At 42.2% G+C, this 20,495-nt stretch overlaps 1 protein-coding gene across 2 annotated transcripts in view; it reads left to right on the top strand.

Annotated features, from left to right (window-relative positions):
* The first annotated feature begins 7,640 nt into the window (after positions 1-7,640).
* Positions 7,641-20,495, top strand: part of Prex2 (phosphatidylinositol-3,4,5-trisphosphate dependent Rac exchange factor 2) — a 275,997-nt gene continuing 263,142 nt past the window's right edge. The window contains exon 1 of one of the 2 annotated variants that reach the window (XM_027398845.2): positions 7,641-8,139. In XM_027398845.2, the coding sequence (XP_027254646.1) occupies positions 8,023-8,139 (117 nt within the window). In that variant the 5' untranslated portion in view covers positions 7,641-8,022. The remainder of the gene's footprint in view (positions 8,140-20,495) is intronic. The other variant, XM_027398847.2, reaches the window with a different exon arrangement.

Genomic DNA, 20,495 nt, shown 5'->3' with positions numbered 1-20,495 from the left:
AAGATAAAGTCAAATTTAAACAATATCTATCCACAAATCCAGTCCTACAGAAGGTAGTAGAAGAAATATTCAAACTCAAGAAGGCTAACTACACCCATGAAAATACAAGCAATAAATAATCTCACAACAGCAAAATCGTAAGAAGGGGAAACACACACCCACACCCCCCCCCCACACACACACACACCACCACCACCAACAACAACAACAACAAAACAACATTATAGTAAATCACAATCATTGATATCTTTTACTATCAATGGACTCAATTCTCAAAAACAAAACAAAACAAAACAAAACAAAACAAAAAACCTACAGAATGAATAGGAAAGCAGGATCTGTCCTTCTGTTGCATAGAAGAAACACATCTCAACATTAAAGATAGACATTACCTCAGAGTAAAAGGTTGGAAAAAGATTTTCCAAGCAAATGGACCAGAGAAACAAGCTGGTGTAGCCATTCTAATTTCTAACAAACTATACTTCAAACCAAAAATTAATCAAAAGAGACAAAGAAAGACACTTCATACCCATCAAAGGAAAAATCAACCAAGATGATTTTTTAGTTCTTAAAATCTATGCCCCAAACACAAAAGCACCCACATTTTTAAAGGAAACACTACTAAAGCTTAAATCACACATGAACCCTCACACATTGATGGTGGGAGACTTCAATTCCCCACGCTCATAAATGGACATCATCCAGACAAACACTAAACAGAGAGATACAGAGCTAACAAATGTGATGAACCAAATGGACTTACAAGATATCTATAGAACATTTCACCCAAACACAAAAGAGTACCCTTTCTCAGTACTTCACAGAACATTCTCTAAAATTGGCCACATAGTCACAAAGCAACTCTCAACTGATACAAGAAAATTAAAAAAACACTGCATCCTATCAGACCTCCATGGATTAAAGCTGGATATCAACAACAGAAACAACAGAAAGCCCATATACTCATGGAAACTGAAAATCTCTCTCCTAAATGACTATTATGTCAAGACAGGATAAAGAACTGAAGACTTTCTAGAATTCAATGAAAATGAGAGCCACAGTGAAGTTCGGGGAATGCTGCAGAAGAGGGCAAGGCAGGACTATAGGAGCCAGAGCAGTCAAGACACCACAAGAAGATGGTCCACAGAATCAACCAACCAGTGCTCATAGTGGCTCACAGAGACTGAACTGACAATCAGGGAGCCTGTGTGGGTCTGACCTATGTCCTCTGCATATGTGTTATGGTTATGTAGCTTGTGGTTCCTGTGGTACTACTAACATTGGGAGAAGTGGCTGTCTCTGATTCTTTTGCCTGCTTTTGGGACCCTTTTCCTCCCATTGGGTTGCCATGCCCAGCCTTAATATGAGGGGATATGCCTGGTTTCATATAACTTGATATGCCATCCTTGGTTGCTATCTTTGGGAGGACTCCTTTTTTTTCTGTAGAGAAAGGAGGAGGAGTAGATCTGAGGAAGAAGGATGTGTTTGGGGGGCTTTGAGGAAAGAAGGGGGGAAATTGCAGGGTCAGGATGTAATATATGAGAGAAAAAATTAAAATCTAATGCTCTTTTTATAAACAGCATAAGAAACTATTTAATTTATTTTATTTTACAATGATATAATTCCTGAAGCATTCTGGTAGATTCCTTTCTGTGTCTAAGGTATGTCTGGCTTATTAAATACCTATTTCAGTGACGTTATCTTTGTGCTGTAGTAGCTGTAATTTCTTTCCTAATTATCATCAGGTATTCCTTGTGTTTTATTGTTAGCTTGAAAATAGAATAGATGGGTTTGAATAAGTCATTTGAATAACACTTCTTTGATAAAACAATGAAATAAGTACATGTTTCATTTATTCTTTCTCCTTAAGCAGGCTCACAACCTGTAATAAGATGCTTTATATATATAACGGTTTTTTTTTCTTCTGAGGAAAATAAAGGTACATTAATGTTTGCGTCTTCTATTGAAGAATGGATAAAGGAGAAGCAGAAAGCAAAGTCAGACTTATTTAGAATTACAGCCTTGGGAGACCAGAAGGGTACCCATGAATGTTCTTTTCCCATCCATTTTATCATATATCTGGGGGGTGGAATATTTGTCAAATTGCAATTACAGGCCAGGTTCTGGATAAACTATAGGTCACTTTGACAAATTCTCTATTTTGTCTTGTCAGTGGATCTGCAATTGTAGTAGAGTTATCAATTCTATGATAGAGAAGAGCTCTACTTAACTGGGAAGTTCTGGGTTTAGTTTGGAATTCCAGTCTGACTTAGATACACATTCAAGTCTGGAGTGACTCAAGGTGTAGCCAGAGATGGCGGGTCATAGCTGACATTTACCTTTAACTAGGAAATAGTGAAGAAAGGTCATTCTATTCTATTCTATGAAAAAACTCTTATTTTGTGTTGTCTGATGACCATAGAACCATTGTATACATGCTCAGATCAGCTTAGTACAGAAACTGTTGAAGTGACCATCCTTTTCCTGGCTCTCTGACTCAAATCTTGTCTGGGAAAACAACTCAGCACTCATGTGTGAGAAATATGGAAACACAAGGGCTAATTAATTCTTCATGGTGAAACCCTTGTCAAGAAGATAATGAATGAATGGCCAGGGGAGAATAATAAGAGAAAGGCCTTGAACCAAATTCTAGAGAATGTCAACTTTTAGAAGTGGGCCATGGAGAATTTGGCATGGACGGGCCAGAGGATCAAAGGGAAGCCAGGACAATGACACAGGCACAGAAAGCAGAGTCTCTTAGTGTTCTATTGCTGTGAAAAGACATCATGAGCAGGGCAACTCTTATAAAGGAAAACATTTAATTGGGGATGACTTGCAGTTTCAGAGGTTTAGACCACTATCAGCATGGTAGGAATTACAGTGGTGTGCAGGCAGACATGATACTGGAGGAACTAAGAGTTCTACATCTGGCTCCTCAGTCATAGGAGAAAAGCCACTGGGCCTGGATTGGATTTTTGAAATCTCAAAGCCCACCCCCAGTGACATACTTCCTCCAACAAGGCTACACCTACTCCAACAAGGGTATACCTCTCAATCTCTCCCAAGTAGTGCTACTCCCTAGTGACTAAGCGGGAGCCTATGGGGCCTGTCAATCATATTCAAACTACCACACAGAACAAGGGAAGCTTGCTTTGATGAGAGACAATCAATCCACACTCTGAAAAGCCTGGAAAAGGCCACATAAATCAGGGAATGAGCAGCTTTAATGGAAGTAGAAACAGAAAGACCAAGTGACCCTTGAAGATCAGTCCTGGCAACACTGGGAGAGCAGCCACGCTAGAGGGGTTGGAGAAAGGTTGGGAGGTAAAGGAATGAAGAAGATGGATTATTGCCACAAAATTAGTGACTGATTAAATATACATTTGTCTTTATACAGTTCTGAGGGCAAGAGGGACAATGTAAATCATACTGGGTTAAAATCAAGCTGTTAACCAGGCTATGTTCCCTTAGGTTTTGTGAGTTCCTTTCTTCTCCCAGATCCTAGAGACTGCCCATGGCTCTTGGTTTGTGGCCCCCCTCACTCACATGTACAGCCAGCACTTTTGCATTTTGTTATTCTTCCACAGCTGCATTTCCCACCCTAAAAACACCTGCAAAGGGTTTCTGCTTTTAACAGTTCTTGTAAATTGGGCATAGTGTGATATATCTAACATCAATGCCACCGTTTGAGAGATTGAGGTAAGAAGATCAAGAGGGCCATCTGGGGCTACTTAGTGAGTTTTAGGCTAGCCTGGGCTATATAGCAAGATTGTTTCAAAACAAACAGAACTGATATTCTTTGGTTAGTGTATAATCCCCGTGTATAATCCGAGAGAAGTACTCTTTGCCATTGTCCCACATTGATCACACCTGTGTGCAATGATCTTTATCTTGAAAATAACAGTCTCAGTGACCGACATGTGGATGTGGGTATATTTGTGTTGGGCAGCATTAGTTGAAGACAATGTGGAGAACCCTTCAGACATTTTTTTCCAGAGAGGAGAGACACACAGAGTAGTTTGAAAATCTGTAAGGACATAGAGACCTATTTTTAGGAAGTGATCAAGCGGCTCTGCAGGGAGATAGACGCTGCAAGGATAATGTTGTTCTGAGATTAATAATAGACTCACTGGTTGTTTATTTTACTAGGATGTTAATAGGTTAAGTTTTCATAATGAGAACATGATTTCTCATGACATGTTAGATTAGGGCTAAGAGAGTGGCTTGTTCTTAATCAAGTTCATCTGGAGAGAACTCCAGAATCTTGCTAATGTACACCATTTAAATATTTGATTTGTTCTCTATGCCCCAGAATATTACATCAGAAATTGAGCTATGATTTATGAACACTATATTTTGTCATTTAAGTCATTCACCTTCTCAATCCCCCCTGTGAGTAAGACAGAACTAATGGATTACATGCTTCAGAGTAGGCTATGTCCCTCCTGTGAGTAAGACAGAACTAATCGATCACATGCCTCAGAGCAGGCTATGTCCCTCCTGTGAATAAGATAGAACTAATGGATTACATGCTTCAGAGCAGGCTATGCTTGATCTGACCAAATTGTCAACAAGCTCAAGTGCAAGCAATGGAGGGATTAAGCATGAACTGGAACCCAAGTTTATGAATAGTCTTAGAAATCAGCTCTTGCTCAAATCTGCACTTCCATCATGTCTACCTCCTTTTGTATATTAAGATGGCGTGGGGGTCATCATACCAGAGCACAGTTTCCATTAAATAAGATGGTCATGTAGTAAAGCAATCTTTCCTTTTGTTTTTAAGTTGACAATTCTTTTCCCAAACCGGTGTCAGAGTTGATCTATGACTTCCCCTGAGCAGACAACAGTATTGAAATGTCTATGAGACAAATATGACCTCTCTCTGAAATTCAACTGGAGAGCTGTCTTCTTGCAAAGAGGCAACCTTGTATTTTTCATCTTTTTAGGCCAGAATAGTCCTTCTCTGGGCCTGACCAAAGAGGCCCACTGTGCTCAACCCTTGGGCTCTTTGAACCTTTTAATAGTTTCTAACTGCCCCAAGTTCATGCATATGAAATAAATTTAATGGCTAAACTAGTCCAGAACTCAGCCACTTCTATCTTCTTTTCCCCCACCTCTTTTTTATTGAAGACTTTAACCTCATTAGTATTTCAAGGAAAGAAGGAAAAAAAAAAAAACTGGATCTTGGCCATCATCTTGCTTGTTGCTTCTCATTTCCTGGCAGGCATAGCTCTTGGAGTTTCAATAGAGGAAGTGGGAAGGGACACAACACATTCAGAGTCTGTGAAAGACCTTATTTACCATCAAAGTGAAAGTTTCCAGATACTCCAGCCCTGTTTTCTTATGCTCTTTAGTCTTTGATGAGGAATTAAGGACTCCAGCCAGGGCTACCGAGGTCTCTGAGAGTCCTCTCAGAAGAGAGCTGGCAGAGTGTACTACAAGGTGTCCTGGAGTTGTTCATTAATTACAAATGATACTGAGGCATAGATGGAGGAGAAAAGAGGGCACAAACCACAAACCGCATAGTCATTGCTGCAGGGTACTTCTGAGAGAAATAGGAACTTCACACAACTAATATGAGTACCTTTCTGTTAGCTTCCTTTCACAAATTACTGAAACTTGTCCTTTAATGGTATCACTTTAGTGCCTGACCCCTCTCCCTGACTCAATTGTAAGTCTTTATAAGGTGGATTTCAGATGTTACTGAGTCTAAGAATCTGAGGACCTCACTGAAAGAATATAGCGTGTAATATCTGAGACAATTAAAAAAAAAAAAAAAAGCCATGCAGGGTAGACTCAGGAATGTTCATTCTAACAGAACCTCAAGTGACTGTCATGCAATGGCTGTGACTCACACTTGGAAATATTTTCCTAGCACTCACAATCTTCATGGTCCTGAGCTCCTAGCACGGCATAGTTTTCATAGGGTCTTCCAGGAATGTTTGTAGAACAAAGGCAGATGTCTTGGATGGGCAAAATCTGGTGATGATTCAGATTCAAGTATTTTGCTCTCTAGTGACCACTCTAGTGGGCTGGAAGTAGGCTAAATGTCTTGATAAAAAGAAATTGCAATGTGATGGGAGCAACTGGTAAGAGAAAACATTTTATTCAGAGAACTGAATAGAAATCTGTTTTGTTTACTTAATTTTTTTACTTGGGAGCAAGAAATACATTTATTCATCACTAACTGTAGAACATAGAGAGGTTAGGTTCTGTTTGAACTTCCCACTAACTACTGGATGTATTTCCTGTGCCTTCTGGTTTCTTTTGTTTATTGTTTACCAGGTGCTGTGAGTCTGTCTTTAATGTGCCTTGTCCTTTGTTCTCCTGCAACAGTGTGAAGCTGTGCACATTATTTGCCCTTTGCTCCTGGCTGCCTCTAAATAGCCAGATGCAAACAGAAACGGAAAGCCACCTATTCCATCAACATCACTCACATCGTTCAACTATTGAATCTTTAATACAAGAAGAAGGCATGGTTCCTCTTTGTCTGATGAGAGTCACAATTATACCTTGAAAAGACTAGGGGAAACTGGAAATTATTTTAGTATAAACACTGAGGAAAGCATCTTTAGTTTATCTCAGGCTGCCACCTCTTGGAACCAGTTTGGCTGCCTCTTCATTGCATCACAAGTGTTCATTCCATCTATTTAAATGTCATTAGCTGTAAGCTCTGGAAATACGTTTTAAATAGAAAGAATGGCTCTGAAAGTATGTGTGGATGATATCTAGGTAGAAATGCAAATGGTTTGTTAAATTTGGTTCTGTTCCCAAGAGAGAAATTAGTAAACTTAAACATTAAAATCAAATGAGTTGGTCCTTCCATTTTCAACTGAAGATTATAACTTATCTATCTTATGTATACCATCTGTCAATCATCTATCATTTACCCTTAGGTATCACCCATTTAACACCTACTATGTATCATCACCATCTATCTTCCTACTGTCTGTCTTCTGATGACCTTTCAACATTTTTATCTTTTTAAAATCACAATTCTTGGAAACAGCTGATAACAAATATCCATGCCCCTCCTAGAATTTATGCCGATATTGAAATGTTACTGAGACTGAAATAAATTATAGACATGCAATGGTACTAGAAAGTATTTAACTGGCATGATGCTTATTCTGTGTGGAGTCAATGTATATATGAGGGCTGTCACTTTCCTCTAGTTTCTTCATTTAGCACTTTAATTGACATTTCAAGCTTAGACAAAAGGTTGTCTGCCCTGTGAAATAATATTGCTTGCTTTTTTTTTTTTTTTCAAATCAAACCTGTTTTGTTCTAGACTAAAACCCAAAATCAATGTGTTCCTTGTCAAACGCGGGAGGGTCAATGCTGTGGTTGTTTTTGTTCCCAAGCAGTTATGTAACCGCGGGGACTTGTTTCTTTGCTTTCAGACTTGGTGCAAAACACATTAAAGCTAAACAATGGGCGTGATTCCCAGGAGCAGCCCTAGAGCTGTCTCACAAGTGTCCTCCTAGATTTGGGAACCTCGGATTAGTTCCATTCCTGATTGTGTGTGTGTGTGTGAGTGTGTGTGAGTGAGTGTGTGTCTGTGTGTGTGTGTGTGTGTGTGTGTGTGTGTGTGTGTGTGTGTGTGTGTGTGTGTAGTTAGCTGGCACGATACACTTCCCCAGGGTTGTGTTTCCTTTTTCCTGAGATTTGGCTAAGGGTAAAGGGTCGGAGTCACATGGATTGAAAGCATTTGATTGATGTCCAAGTCACCGCTGCGGCTGACGGTGCCGCCTCCCCTTGGGCTGGGGCCGCGTGAGGCCGGAGTGGCGGGTCGGGCCGGGATCCCGCTCTCCCGGGAGGGTCCTGCTCAGAGTCCCACGCCTCCCGCGCGCGTGCCGCAGCCCGAGCAGCCTCCTCTGCCTACGCTCGGGCCTCGGGCCAGCATGTGAAGCTGCTCGGTCCCGCTCGGACTCCGAGGAGGCGGCAACTTTGAGAGCGGCAGAGGCGGCAGCAGGCGCGGGGCAGAGCACTTGCCCCCAGCCCCGCGCCCAGCCGGCCACCATGAGCGACGAGAGCGCCAAGGACGCGGACAAGCAGCTTCGTCTGCGCGTGTGCGTGCTCAGTGAGCTGCAGAAGACCGAGCGCGACTACGTGGGGACGCTGGAGTTCCTGGTGTCGGTGAGTGACCGGCCCCGCTCAGGGCACCAGGTCCGGAGCATTGTCTGCGCCAGCACTGGGCACCCATACGGGTGGCGCGGGAAGCCCGGGGATGGACTGGTGACTGAACATGCACAGAGTGGCCAGGGCCTTGAAGAACTCGCGTGGGAGAAATTAACCTGCGGCCATTCTGCCTGTCCCATCTGCGCTCAGTTTTCTTGGTCCATCTCCCAGGGCTAATTTCATTGTGTCACTTTCTTCATTCTCTTTCTCTCCGCTCAAATTTTGTTTAAAAGCCTTGGTTTCGTGCTTAAATTTGCTACGTTCAGGGACTTGCTGTGTTTAAAAAGTCCTTGAATGTGGTACAGCCGGACTCGGTTATTAGATCATCATCAGCGAAGTCCCTTTAGGTATAATCATTGAAACATTGAATTCTGAGGGAGGGAGGCAGTGGAGGAGAAAGAGCAGCGGGGTCACCATCCCTGGCAGCTGTTGCATATTAAAGCCACATGTGCGAGCCCGCCCTCCCTTCCAGTCCTACAATCTCCTTTCTGCTAGTTTAAATCTGCCTCCACTTGTTTCCCTGTACCCTGTGCCTACCGACCCCCTTGAGAGCGATGCCATAAAACTCGCTTTGCGTCTGACAACTTGAGATTTTGTAGATCGGGCAGGATCTTTTCCAGGTCCCAGCTTGACTCACTGGAATTCTGTTCCAAAAACATTTCATTCAGTTTCAGACAGGAGAGGAGAAACTGGGAAAATGAACCCCTGAGACGTCACCCAAAGGCGGAATTTTCCTCGCTGCTAACTGGGTTTAAGACAGAATTTACAGTCAGTCCTGTCCATCCTGATAACCCGAGAGAGCATCCTTCCAGGAAGGGCCCTAGATCCACAAACCACTGACCTTCATCACTGTGTTCCTTACCACCACCCCCCACCCCCACTTTGAAGGGAAACGTTTCAAATACCGAACTTCCTCCCGAGATTCGTTCAATCTGTAAAGTTTGCAGATCACCGTGTAGAAATCCACTTGGCTGTGCCAGGAAGGAAAGAACAATGTCTCAGGAGATGCAAAACACACAGGTTGGCTTCTCAAATTCAGTTAATTCAAGCCCCGGGGCCTACATTCTTTGAGAAGATACACGTTATAGAATACCCTGATAATTGGTAATGGGTAGGGTCAGTGTATCTGATCATGTAGCAATTACAGACAAGAGCATGTTTTTAAGGAGATTTAATGGCTTCAGATTTGACTTTCATGAAATTTCATTGGGCACTAAGTCTTTGGATTTGAAGAGTGAGTCATTTCTTAGAGGCAGTCTTTCTGAAAATAGATGAAAAGGGAGACTGCCAATGTTAAGTTGCAGAAATAGACAAGAATTCGGCCCTGTCTCAAAAGCTAACTTGTTGATCTTTATTTAATATGTCAGTTTTCACCGGGCATAGTGGCACAGGACCAGACCCTCAATCCTAGCACTTGGGAGGCAGAGACAGGCCAAAATGAGTTCGAGCTGAGTCTGGTCTATAGAGCAAGTTTCAAGACAGCCAGGACTACACAGAAGAAACCTGCCTAAAAAGAAAAGTCAAAGAAAGAAATATGCTGCCTATTTTATATAATTGTTATGGCACATTGAGGTTTTGTAAGGACTCTTGTGGTAGAATATGACAAAATATTGTCACTTGATGACTACTTTGTCAAGATGTCACTGGCACATTTAGGAAAGCATTTAAAGGAAGTAAAAAGAGATGCTTTCTTCTTTAATTCTGTATAGATAAGATCACAGAGACTGACCTAATTTACTTGCATTTTCCTTCTTGTTTTTGCCTGGGAAAATAAGTTTTTGTGCTTCACTAGAAATACTGGGAAACATTTCTAGATCAATGGTTCCATAGATCTAATAACCAGTATTTAATGTCCTAGTCTGGACAATGGGTGGTTGTGACTTGCTTCCTGTTTTGAGTCCATGACATGGAACAGGATGATAGACTGAGTGGATTGTGATGGGAGATATAGGGCCCTTGGAGGTATGTATCCTATACACACCTGTGTATCTATGTATATATCCCTGTGGGTTAAGGCTTTGTGCTCAGTTGGGTCCTAACTTGGTTTAATGCCTGGCCTCGGCCATCTTGAAATTCTTACCAATTTTATCTTTCAACTTAGGTTTTTCAAATGATGTCAGATGGGACACTAGAGCAAGACCCTAGGAGGTACATGAAAGAAACCCAGTCTTGCATTTCCATACTTTTGCTAGCCTTTTCCTCCCTGCTTTGTGGAACAAGGGGTCTCACTATTTTATTTCTCACTGGTCCTGGAAAATTTTATGGTTGTTTCTCAGTGGGCTTGTGGCATTGAGGCAAGGTGACCATGTAATTTATTGTATAAACCCCGACACTTGTAAGGGCCACAATGAATGTCATTTCTAGTCACAGTGAGGAGCAGATGTGAACTGGAATTGTTTCTGGCACATTATCAGGCACAACTATGCCTTGTTATGGGCTCACCAGGCAAAGACTTTGAGCTTTGAATCTTACAGAAATCAATGGCTTTGTTATCTGTTGCCTCTTCAGGCTTTGATACCCTAAAATGTGAGTCCTGTTTATGTAAGTTCACTCATGCCCTTGTCCTTACTAGTATATATTTAAATAAGTGAAACAATAACATTTCTCAAGGGTGCTGTACTGAGGAGACAGAGTATATTAGATTTGACTGTGGTCTGGCTCAGGTGAGGGCCTTGATAAGTGGTTTATTTTACTTTTGCTGATGTTACAAACAGCCAGACTAGGGAGGGGTGGGGGAGGCTCACTGATTAAGAGCACTGGCTGCTCTTCCAGAGGTCCTGAGTTCAATTCCCAGCACCTTCTATAATTGTAATCCCATGGGATTTGGTGCCCCCTTCTGGTGTACAAATGTACATACAGACAAAATACCCATATACATAAACTATATAAATAAATGAATCTTTAAAAAGGCAAAAAGCCAGGCAGAAAGGCCATCATCAGATTTCAACATTTCATTCTCTTATTCTTCTACACTTTCTATTTTTCTGGGCCTTCTGGTATTTTTTAAAATTACATTTATCTATTTATTTGTTTTTGTGTGTATGTGCATGTTACCCATTGCTAAGCCCCCTTGTTGGTTGTCAGAGACAAGCTTGAGGGAGTCTGTTGTCTCCACCTTGTGGGCATCAAATTCTGTTGTCTCAAGGCATTAAGGCTGAGCAGTCGGAGCCTTTGCCTGCTGTGCTGTCTCACCAGTGCCTCATTCATGATATTCTCTATGCCTAGTTATCTTTAAGGTGCTGAGAAAACTTTGCAGTTAATATAACAGCCACCATCTTTTATATTGTGCCTTACAGTTCTCACTAAGCATTTGTATTTCCTGTACCCAATTTGATCTCTTAGTTGCTTCCAGTGCTACTCTTTGGAGCTCAGGGGCCCTCAGGAGTAGTGAGGGGGGATCTGAGTTTTATGGTTCCAGGGCCCCTACCTTGGTTTCTCCCAGTGTTTATATTTGTATCTTTGCAAAAGCAGTTAGATAAGCCCTTACCTAGATGACCCATTCCCAAAGAACCTAGGACCTTTACTTCCTATGTGAGCTCTGTCATTGCAGATGCTCATGAAAACAAACAGACCAAGAGAGCAAAGAAGAAAGAGAATGCACCTGAAAACAATCTTTTCTAGTCCTGACTGGATCTTCCTGGCAAACATGTATTGATTGTACACATCGTTCCTAATCCTTGTGTTATAGACCGAATTATCTCCCTTCCTCCCATAGATTCCTATGTTGAATCTTAACCATGTGTTACAAATCAGGTGATCTATCTATGGATAGCATCTTTAAAAGGTGGAAATGGGTTAAAGTGAGGCTGATAGGAAAGCTCTGGTCAATGTGACTGGGCTTCTCAAAAAAAGCGACTTGAACACACACAGGATGCATATGCACAGAGGCCAGACCAAGGGAGGACACAGAGAGAAGGTGGCCATTTACAAACCAAGGAAAGGTTCTGATCCAGAACTTTTTACATTCAGAAATGTGAGGTAATATGTTTTGGTTTAAGCTACCAATCTGGTAGCTTGCCTGGCCCTGTGCAGCTTGGGTCCTGGATCACTAGGGGAACTTGGGGAATGAAGAAAGAATACACATGCAGTGAGGCTGGAATCAGGTGGGGTTCTCTACCCACTAGTACCCACACCACTGAGACCTAGAACCTCTTTGTGTTTATTAGGTATAGTGTGGGGGGAGGGGTTAGCTCTTCTCAAAGGGAGGTCTCTGGGGAGAGAAGTCTCAGTACTGTCCAGGAGGAGGATGCCATATTTCCTAGTTTTGCCCACCCTGATCCATCCCTTCATAAACATGCATACTGGGGCTCCAGGAAAGCTTTGTCATTTCTCTTAAGCTTGGCCATATGCATAATGGCTTTGCCAATTTCCCATAGGCCAATTGATCTTTGAGTCCTTGACATGGTCTTCCTATGTCAAAATACACATTCAGAGCTTCCTCTGCTCTCCGCAACAGCCTGAGAAGACAAATGTTGTTTATGTTAGGTACTGGAGATATAAACAGAAGTTACACATACTTTATTGGAGGAAAAGGAAAAATGCACAGATAATTACAGTTGTGTGTTGGAGCTGTAATATTAGAGCCATATGCTAAGTATCATAGAGGCACCAAGGGACACACTCAGTCTGAGAGTGAGGGTGACTTTGTACTAGTAGCCCCTGAAGTGTGAGGAGGACTGTGCTAGGTTAGGGGGACAACTATTTGTCCCCCAGGAGCAGCATTGTGTTGTGGCATTGGTGTGGCAAAACTTGGCACCCTGGCAATGTTGCAACTTTCCTTGTGACTAGAGAGAGAAAGTCTTGCATGCTTTTTGGGTATGGTGGAGATGAAATAAGTTGGTCCAATGTGAGGAATGTTCCATTCTCAAGGGTTCCTACTTTTGACTGTAGGCATTAGGGACCAACTGTGAAGGGACCCTGGGTATTCTGCTAGTCTGCAGTTCAGAGAATGCCAAGACACTGTGAAGGCGGCAGGGTTTCACTTGCAGATTTGATTCCTGATTCCCCAATGTGTTAGTCTCAAAGCACATCTGACAGGGGAGGCTCCTCCTCAAGCCTGTTAATCTGACACAAGTTAGAAGTTTAGCTAAATTGGTGCTGTTTGCTGAGGAAAAGCACTGCCCAGTAACCACAGAGGATACTCAAGACATCAGCATTGTCTAAGTTGTACAAGACAGAAAGTTGGGTTCTCTCAGAGGTAGGGCTGCTGTGGGGGTCTGTGTATCAGCCCTGCTTGGCTCCTCAACTTTGAGATACTTACCCTTTGATCTCCCTGGCTGAGATTCTTAACTGACCCCTGGGATCTTGAGTACTTGTGATCCTCCTAACAGTGTGTAGGGGAAGCATGGCACCAGTCACCAATACTGATAAATCATAGACTATGATTTGTGTAGAGCTTGTTCATTTAGAATATTAGTTTCATCTTTGTATACCCTAGCATAGTGTGATGCCATTGGTATAAGAATAATATCTATTGGGTTCAGATGTGTTTCTTAGAAAGAGAATTGACAAAAAATTTGACAACACAGAGTTGACAAACAAGTGGCTGTACATTAGCTGTGTTTGCCATTGTGTTGGTCCTAGTAAGAAAAGGACAATGTCTAATGTAAGATGGAAGGAACAGAGAGGATTAAAAACAAACAGCAGCAGCAAAACAATAGCATCCTTGCAAATAAACCCACAAAAAACCCAAGCACTCATTAGGACAGTGGTGGTGTACTCCTTTCATCCCATCACTCAGGAGGCAGAGGCAGGCTGATTTCTGTACGTTCAAGGCCGGTGTGGTCTACAAAGTGAGTTCCAGGACAGCCAGGGCTGTTACACAGAGAAACCGTATCTTGAAATGTCAAACAACAACAACAACAGCGACTCCCCCCACCCCCCCAAAAAAAACAAACATAAACCAGGCACTCAACAGCTATATGACAACTCTGGGGTAAAACCTTTGGTATTGTGGGCACCAAGAATAGAAGGTGGAGTAGAATGGAGAACAAAGGGCAGTGCTAGGTTTGTAGTGTGATGACTAGATGGGGAGAGCCATTAATTGAAAAAATAAAATGTAAGGGACATGTTGTGCCCAAATTCCGAACCCCAAAATTACCAAGAGGCCCATTTCAATGCAAAAGCAAAGATTCTTTTATTTCAGTTGTTTAATGAGCTAACCCCATTAGCTTGGGCCTTTCATCCATCCACCGCAGCCGATGGCTGGAGAAAGACCGGGAGAAACCAGGAGACAGGGATCTTATAGGGCAGTGTAAGGAGAGTTTCTAGGGGTATGCACAATCTCAGTATTGGTGTGCCTCCAGGATTGGATGACCTGCCCTGTGTTGATTGGTCAACTGGTTGTTATGGCCCATAGGCCCTCCCATGGCAGTTTCTATGCTCTGCTCATCATTGTTGTGCATTTGTCCTAAAGAACACCCAGAGCTGTAAAGCATAGCCCCGCCAGCTAACTTCTGATTGATTCCTTGCTACGAGGAGGGCATCTGACCTCCAAGTGTCCAGGACAGGCCCAGGAAGGTCAGGCGAGCACATGTTAGCCTGTCATGGCTGCCGAAACGGGGCATGGGGGTGGGGTGGGGTAGTCCCTTTAGACAAAAAAACATGGGGAGAAGGAAAATGAATTTGGTTTTGGACTTTTAGCTGAGAACCACTGTTCAAAGGAAGTGTAGGGTACATGATTGGCTTTGGCCATTGAAGACTGAAACAAAGAACCCACAGGGGTGTGTGTGGGAGGAGGTGGGTGCGAGGGGATAGGAATATGGATCAGAATCAGGGTAAGGGTAGAAACAGGGACAGGGATAGGTATAGAGGAGTCTGAAAGAAGTAGTAAGTGGAGACATGAGATGTAATGGTACCTATGGAAACTTTTCAAGGTTCTGGTGGTAAATGGGAGAGAAATTGTTAGTAACTATGTTGGTTCCTTTTTTGTTAGTACCCAACTTAAGGGATAGAGGGCTTGTTTCTGCTTTCAATTTGAGGGAAAGCAGTCCATCTAGGTGGGGAGCATGGAGTCAGGAGCATGAGGCTGCTGGTTGCATTTCATTGGGAGTCTGAAGGCAGAGGACAGGAAGTGGAATGACAAAGCTGCAAGGCATGTCCCCAGGCACCTGTTTCCTTCTCTGGGCTCTCAACTCCTAAAGCTTCCACAGCCATCTAAAGAAGTGCCACCAGCTGGGGACCAAGTGTTGAGATTCCTGAGCCTGTGTGTGTGGGGGGAGGCTGTTAGCATTCAAAGCACAGTGGTTATGTAAGGAGATGATTTAGTCCAGAGATGTTTAAGGAAGTTGAAGGAAGGAGAAGAAAGCCAACAAAGAAACAAGTGGACAACAACAATAACTAAACCCAGTGTTACTAAAGCTAGGGCATGGCAGAAGGTGTTGATACGTGCAGGTGAGCCATAGTGAAGGCCTCTGCAGCACTGGAAGATGAAGCCAGCATTTAACAAAGTATTAGAAGCCTTCCTGCCACAGACCATACCCATTTTAAAAAGCATTTTAAAGCACCATTGGTAATGCTCACCATGAGAAATTGTTTCCTCTGTCTACAACTGGAGCTGAGCAGCCTGAGTTAGCACCAGAGGCCTAGATAACACACAGCACTACGGAGTGCAGGGGCCAGGGAGTCCAATGACCAGGATGTAAATCCTGGTATAGAAACTTACAAACCATACCCTGATATGGCCAGGGCCTTCTGGGAGACTAGAGAATGACTTTGTTCTATGAAGGAATTGGATGCTGCCTGAGGTCAAAAGAAGAAGAAAGTTAGTGGGGGTTGGGTGTGGGGTGGGTGGCTGTGGCAGTGGGTGGGTGGTGGGTATTGAAGGTTTCTACCTGATAATCTCTCTTCCCTGTGAAGTTAAACACTGGTTTTTCTGTCTGGTGTTCTGTTTGTCTCTGTTTGGGTTGTTGGCTCTCTTGCTGAGAGTGAGATGCCCTGGAGAGAACAGTTAAGTAAAGATTTTGAACATGGACATTCAGGAGTAGGAAAGCAAACTCAACTTGTCCATGTGAGCTTGGCTTTATGACTGTCTTTGTAGAGTTGTCACTTCAAATGTGACTTTAAAAAAATGCAACATGGGCATTTAGAAGTCAAAGGAAAGAACTAAGCCTTTCCGAGTTATGATGTGTATTGTGACTAGGTTGAACTTTTGGAACTAATGATAATCATTTTATGGGTTTGTCTTTTTCCTTTTGAACCTTAGTACATATTGTATAGAACTTCTGTTTCCCACAGACTGGAATATTGCAGATCCTTAGTGAAGTGAAACTTTTGTGCTGTTGAGATGGCACAAGTGCAGGACCTGAGTTAGAATCCTCTGGGGTGATGGGATGATGAGACAGGAGAACTCCCAGAAACTTGAGGGACAGCTAGCGTGGTTTATGCAGCGAGAACTAGCAAAGAGACCTATTCTCAAACAAGATGAAAGGAGAGGACTGATGATACCTGTGGATGACCTATGACTTCCACACATAAGCCCTAGTGTATATTTATCCACCTTTACACACATGAACATGTGTACACACACTGTGGTGATTTGAATGAGAATGGCCCCCATAGACTCCTATGTTTAGATGGCAGTCCCTAGATGGTGTGTGACTGTTTGGGAAGAATTAGAAGGTGTGGCTTTGTTGGAGAAGGTTTGTCACTGGTCTTGGGCTTTGACATTTCAAAGGCCCATACCATTCCCAATTAGCTCTGTTTCTCTCTGCTTCATGCTTGTGAACCCAATGTAAGGTCTCAGCGACTGCTCCAGCCTGCCTGATATGCCTGCCTGCCTGCCTGCTGCCATGCGTCTTGACATGATGGTCATGGATTCTAATACATTGGAACCATGAGCCCCAACAATTTTTTTTTGTAAGTTGCCTTGGTCATGGTATTTTTTCATGCTAATGGAAATCTAACACACACACACACACACACACACACACACACACACTAAAAAATCCATATACAATTTTTTTTCAAATGAGTTATCTGACAACTAGTGTGATTATATTGTTTTTCAGTACTTTCAACAATGTATTGTGCAGGGTTCTTTAACCATATACTTAGTATCAATACCAAATGTCTGAGTTTTTACACATTAGTTTGACCCAAAACTTTTTTTTTTCCAGACAGGGTTTCTCTGTGTAGCTTTGGAGCCTATCCTGGCACTCGCTCTGGAGACCAGGCTGGCCTCAAATTCACAGAGATCCACCTGCCTCTGCCTCCTGAGTGCTGGGATTAAAGGCGTGCACCACCAACGCCTGGCCTTAAAACTTGTTTTAATGGGCATCAGTTCTTACATTTATTATGTATTGAATTTTGATAATAGATGGATTTTTATTATTTCCCAAGAGGTTTACTAATTCACAAAATTTCTATGTAACTTAAAGCTGAACACAATGGAGTCAGAACCAGATTGACAACAGGTAGTTTATTAAAGGGTACTCATGCAAGGGCCAGTGACCAGATTTACACTGGAGCCAGAGTGACCTGCAGATGTCCGCTCAGCTAGGCCGGAGAGAGAAAAGAGGGCCACACTCATGCCTTTCTGCTACTTAAACCCTTGCTATGCCAGCCCCAAGTAGGAGTAGTCTGCAGCACCTGTGGCCAGCCCCAAGCAGGTGTGATCAGCAGTACCTCTAAACAGGATTACTCCCTACAATTCCCCTTTTACTCTAAAGAGGATTTAAACTTAACAATGTAAGTTATCTATAATTAACAATCATAAAGGTGAATTACAAGAAGATATAATAATCTAATATCACATCCTAACTATGTCTATTCCAATTAAACCCTAAAGTCATCTGAAAGAGATGTCCAAGCCTGAACAACTCCTTCCAAACCCAACCCTAAACAATAGGAAACTAGCCCTAACTAGGTGTCAACAGTGGGGAAAAGGGGCGTAGTATTCTCCAAGTTATTTGCTATATGAAAATTGGTATCTTTGAATGATAAAATTATCATTGTAATTCCAGGAAAATATCCTTAGGAATGTTTTACTGCTTAACAGTGCTGTCAATTCTCTTTCACCATGGCACCGAGCCTAACACTTGAATCCCGAGGCATCTAATATGACTGTCTTTCCTTACTTTCCTCTTACTCCTGTGAATAGTTTCTATCCAGCAATTCAATGAAGGTAATGTTAGAAAAACTGATAGTTTAAATGTAATCCTTGATATAAGACTTTGATTTTCTTGGGTAAGTTTGTTGTCTTCCTGCCTTACCATGTAGCTCAGCACAGTGCACAAAAGGGGTCTGTCTGTTTTGCTTGAGAATGTCTATGCCAAGGACATTGTGTTTCCTCGTTAATGCGAAATACATAGTTTCCATGAAAAGGCAAAGCCTTCATTTGAAAAGGTTAAATTGTACAATACTTGTGAGAGGATTCCAGCCAGGTTAAATTTAGAATACTGATATAAAATATTTTCTGGGTTTATAGCAGAAGTTCAGCCACATAGAATGCTGGTGGCATGCATTTTTATTCTTTAACAATGTTATCTTCCTGAGTCCAGCAGGGTCCAGGATCTGGCTTAGCTGCCAGTGTGGCTGTTTGAGTTATCTCTCTAAGTTGTCTTCTTGCCAGAACCAGAGGCTTTGTAGATGGCAACATATTTTCAGAGATTGTGCAAGAAATGTTGATGTTTCCTTTAATGCCTTGCGAGGCTTCAAGTTGGCTGTGTTTCCACGCTTCCTTGGAATTTCAGCTCTTTCTTAGTTGTGACTCTTGCCCCAAAGAAGAAGTTCTTAGGATTCCTGAAATGGGCTAAGGTCTATGGAAAGGCATTATGATACTATCTATATTCCTTCACCCACCCATACTCTAAGGCTATTGCATTCATTCGTCATCACCTCAGATGTCAATTCTAAGTGTGAGGAGGGCCTTTGTTTTGTGTATGACTTCAATGTATGTTTATATCTTTTGTAGCAACCTATCCATTTTTATACTTTCACACAGTTTATTTTGATTATATAGACACAGGTCCATCTCTGTTGTCTTGTACCTCTTACTAATAATACTCTGGAAAGCCTTCCAACTACCTAAACACTCAGTGATGAACACTTTTACCTCTTTGTAAGACTTAAATATCCGAAGGTCATATCTCATTTTGCAGATTTCCTTGCAGATGAGGGGTATTTTTAGTTTGTGGCAGGAGATTGTGAACAGAGGTAGTTTCTAAATATATACTGAAAGGTGGGAAATTTTAATTTTTTCTTTCTTTCTAATTGCTTGTTGGCTGGTATGAGGATGGGATGTCAGCCATTGAGGCAGCCACTTTGGACCATGAAATGTAAGACACATGTTGGGAATGACAGAGCAAGAACATGGAAGTTGCCCATTTCAGGGCAGTCTCTCCTGTGTCCAGTGAACTGTATCAGCATAGCTTTAACTGCTGTGAAATCATCACATTTTGATTCTGAGTTTTCATTGAGTTATTCAGATCATCAGTGATTTGGCCAACTTAATGTATTTTCCAATTCTTGTCAAATTGAGTGTTTTTTAAAAATTCTATCACACAGTACATATTGACTGCATCCTCCTCTCCCTCCACTTCTCCCTCCACTACCTCCCCTCTTCTCCACATCCACCCCTCCTCCATTTCCCTTTAGAAAAGAGCCGACCTCCCAGTGATATCAACTGAATATGGCGTAACTGAATGTTTCTATCATCATATTTTTTTTATTTTTAACTTTATCAGTCTTCTTTAGTTCAGCCCTGCTTTCCACAGATTAAACCCAAACTAAAAAAGTTTTTCTACAGATAGACTTGAGAGCTTTTCTTAAGAAAAAGAAATAGTGCTTAATTTTTTAAAAGTCTGCATGTACACATTCTTTTTCTCAGACTACCAGGATGTTGTGTTTATTGTGTAGTTTGTAAGGATTTTTTTTTTATCTGCTCTGACCCAGACCAAATAACATCAGGTTAAACAGTGCAAGGGTGTTTGTGAATGGAAAAGACATATATAGTCACCATGACTTTTTCTGCATCCTCCTTTGAGGTCTGGTTAATATTTTGACACCATTGCCTAATGGTGGTCTAGGAGCATAAGATGCTCAGCTGCATCAAGTTACTCAAAGATCTTTGTTCCTCCCTCTACTGCTCTGTTATCCACTAATGACATCTGTGTGGGGAGTGAACCCAGCTGCCTGTCCACAGTCTCTGCACGTAGATCCTAATACGTTTCTGTAGCCTGATAATGGGTTCCTCCATCAACAGAGCAAGCCAGATCAAGCTGAATTAAGAGTAAAGGAACAAGTTTATTTGGGCAACACACTTCAGAAGAGAGTCCACCAGCTCCCAGAGATGAGGCAGGGAAGGGAGCAAGAGA

This window comes from Cricetulus griseus, chromosome 2 (genome assembly GCF_003668045.3).
Source record: "Cricetulus griseus strain 17A/GY chromosome 2, alternate assembly CriGri-PICRH-1.0, whole genome shotgun sequence".
Classification (NCBI taxonomy): domain Eukaryota; kingdom Metazoa; phylum Chordata; class Mammalia; order Rodentia; family Cricetidae; genus Cricetulus; species Cricetulus griseus.
Note: the sequence above shows the minus strand (reverse complement) of the source record. Positions and strands in the feature narration are given on the sequence as shown.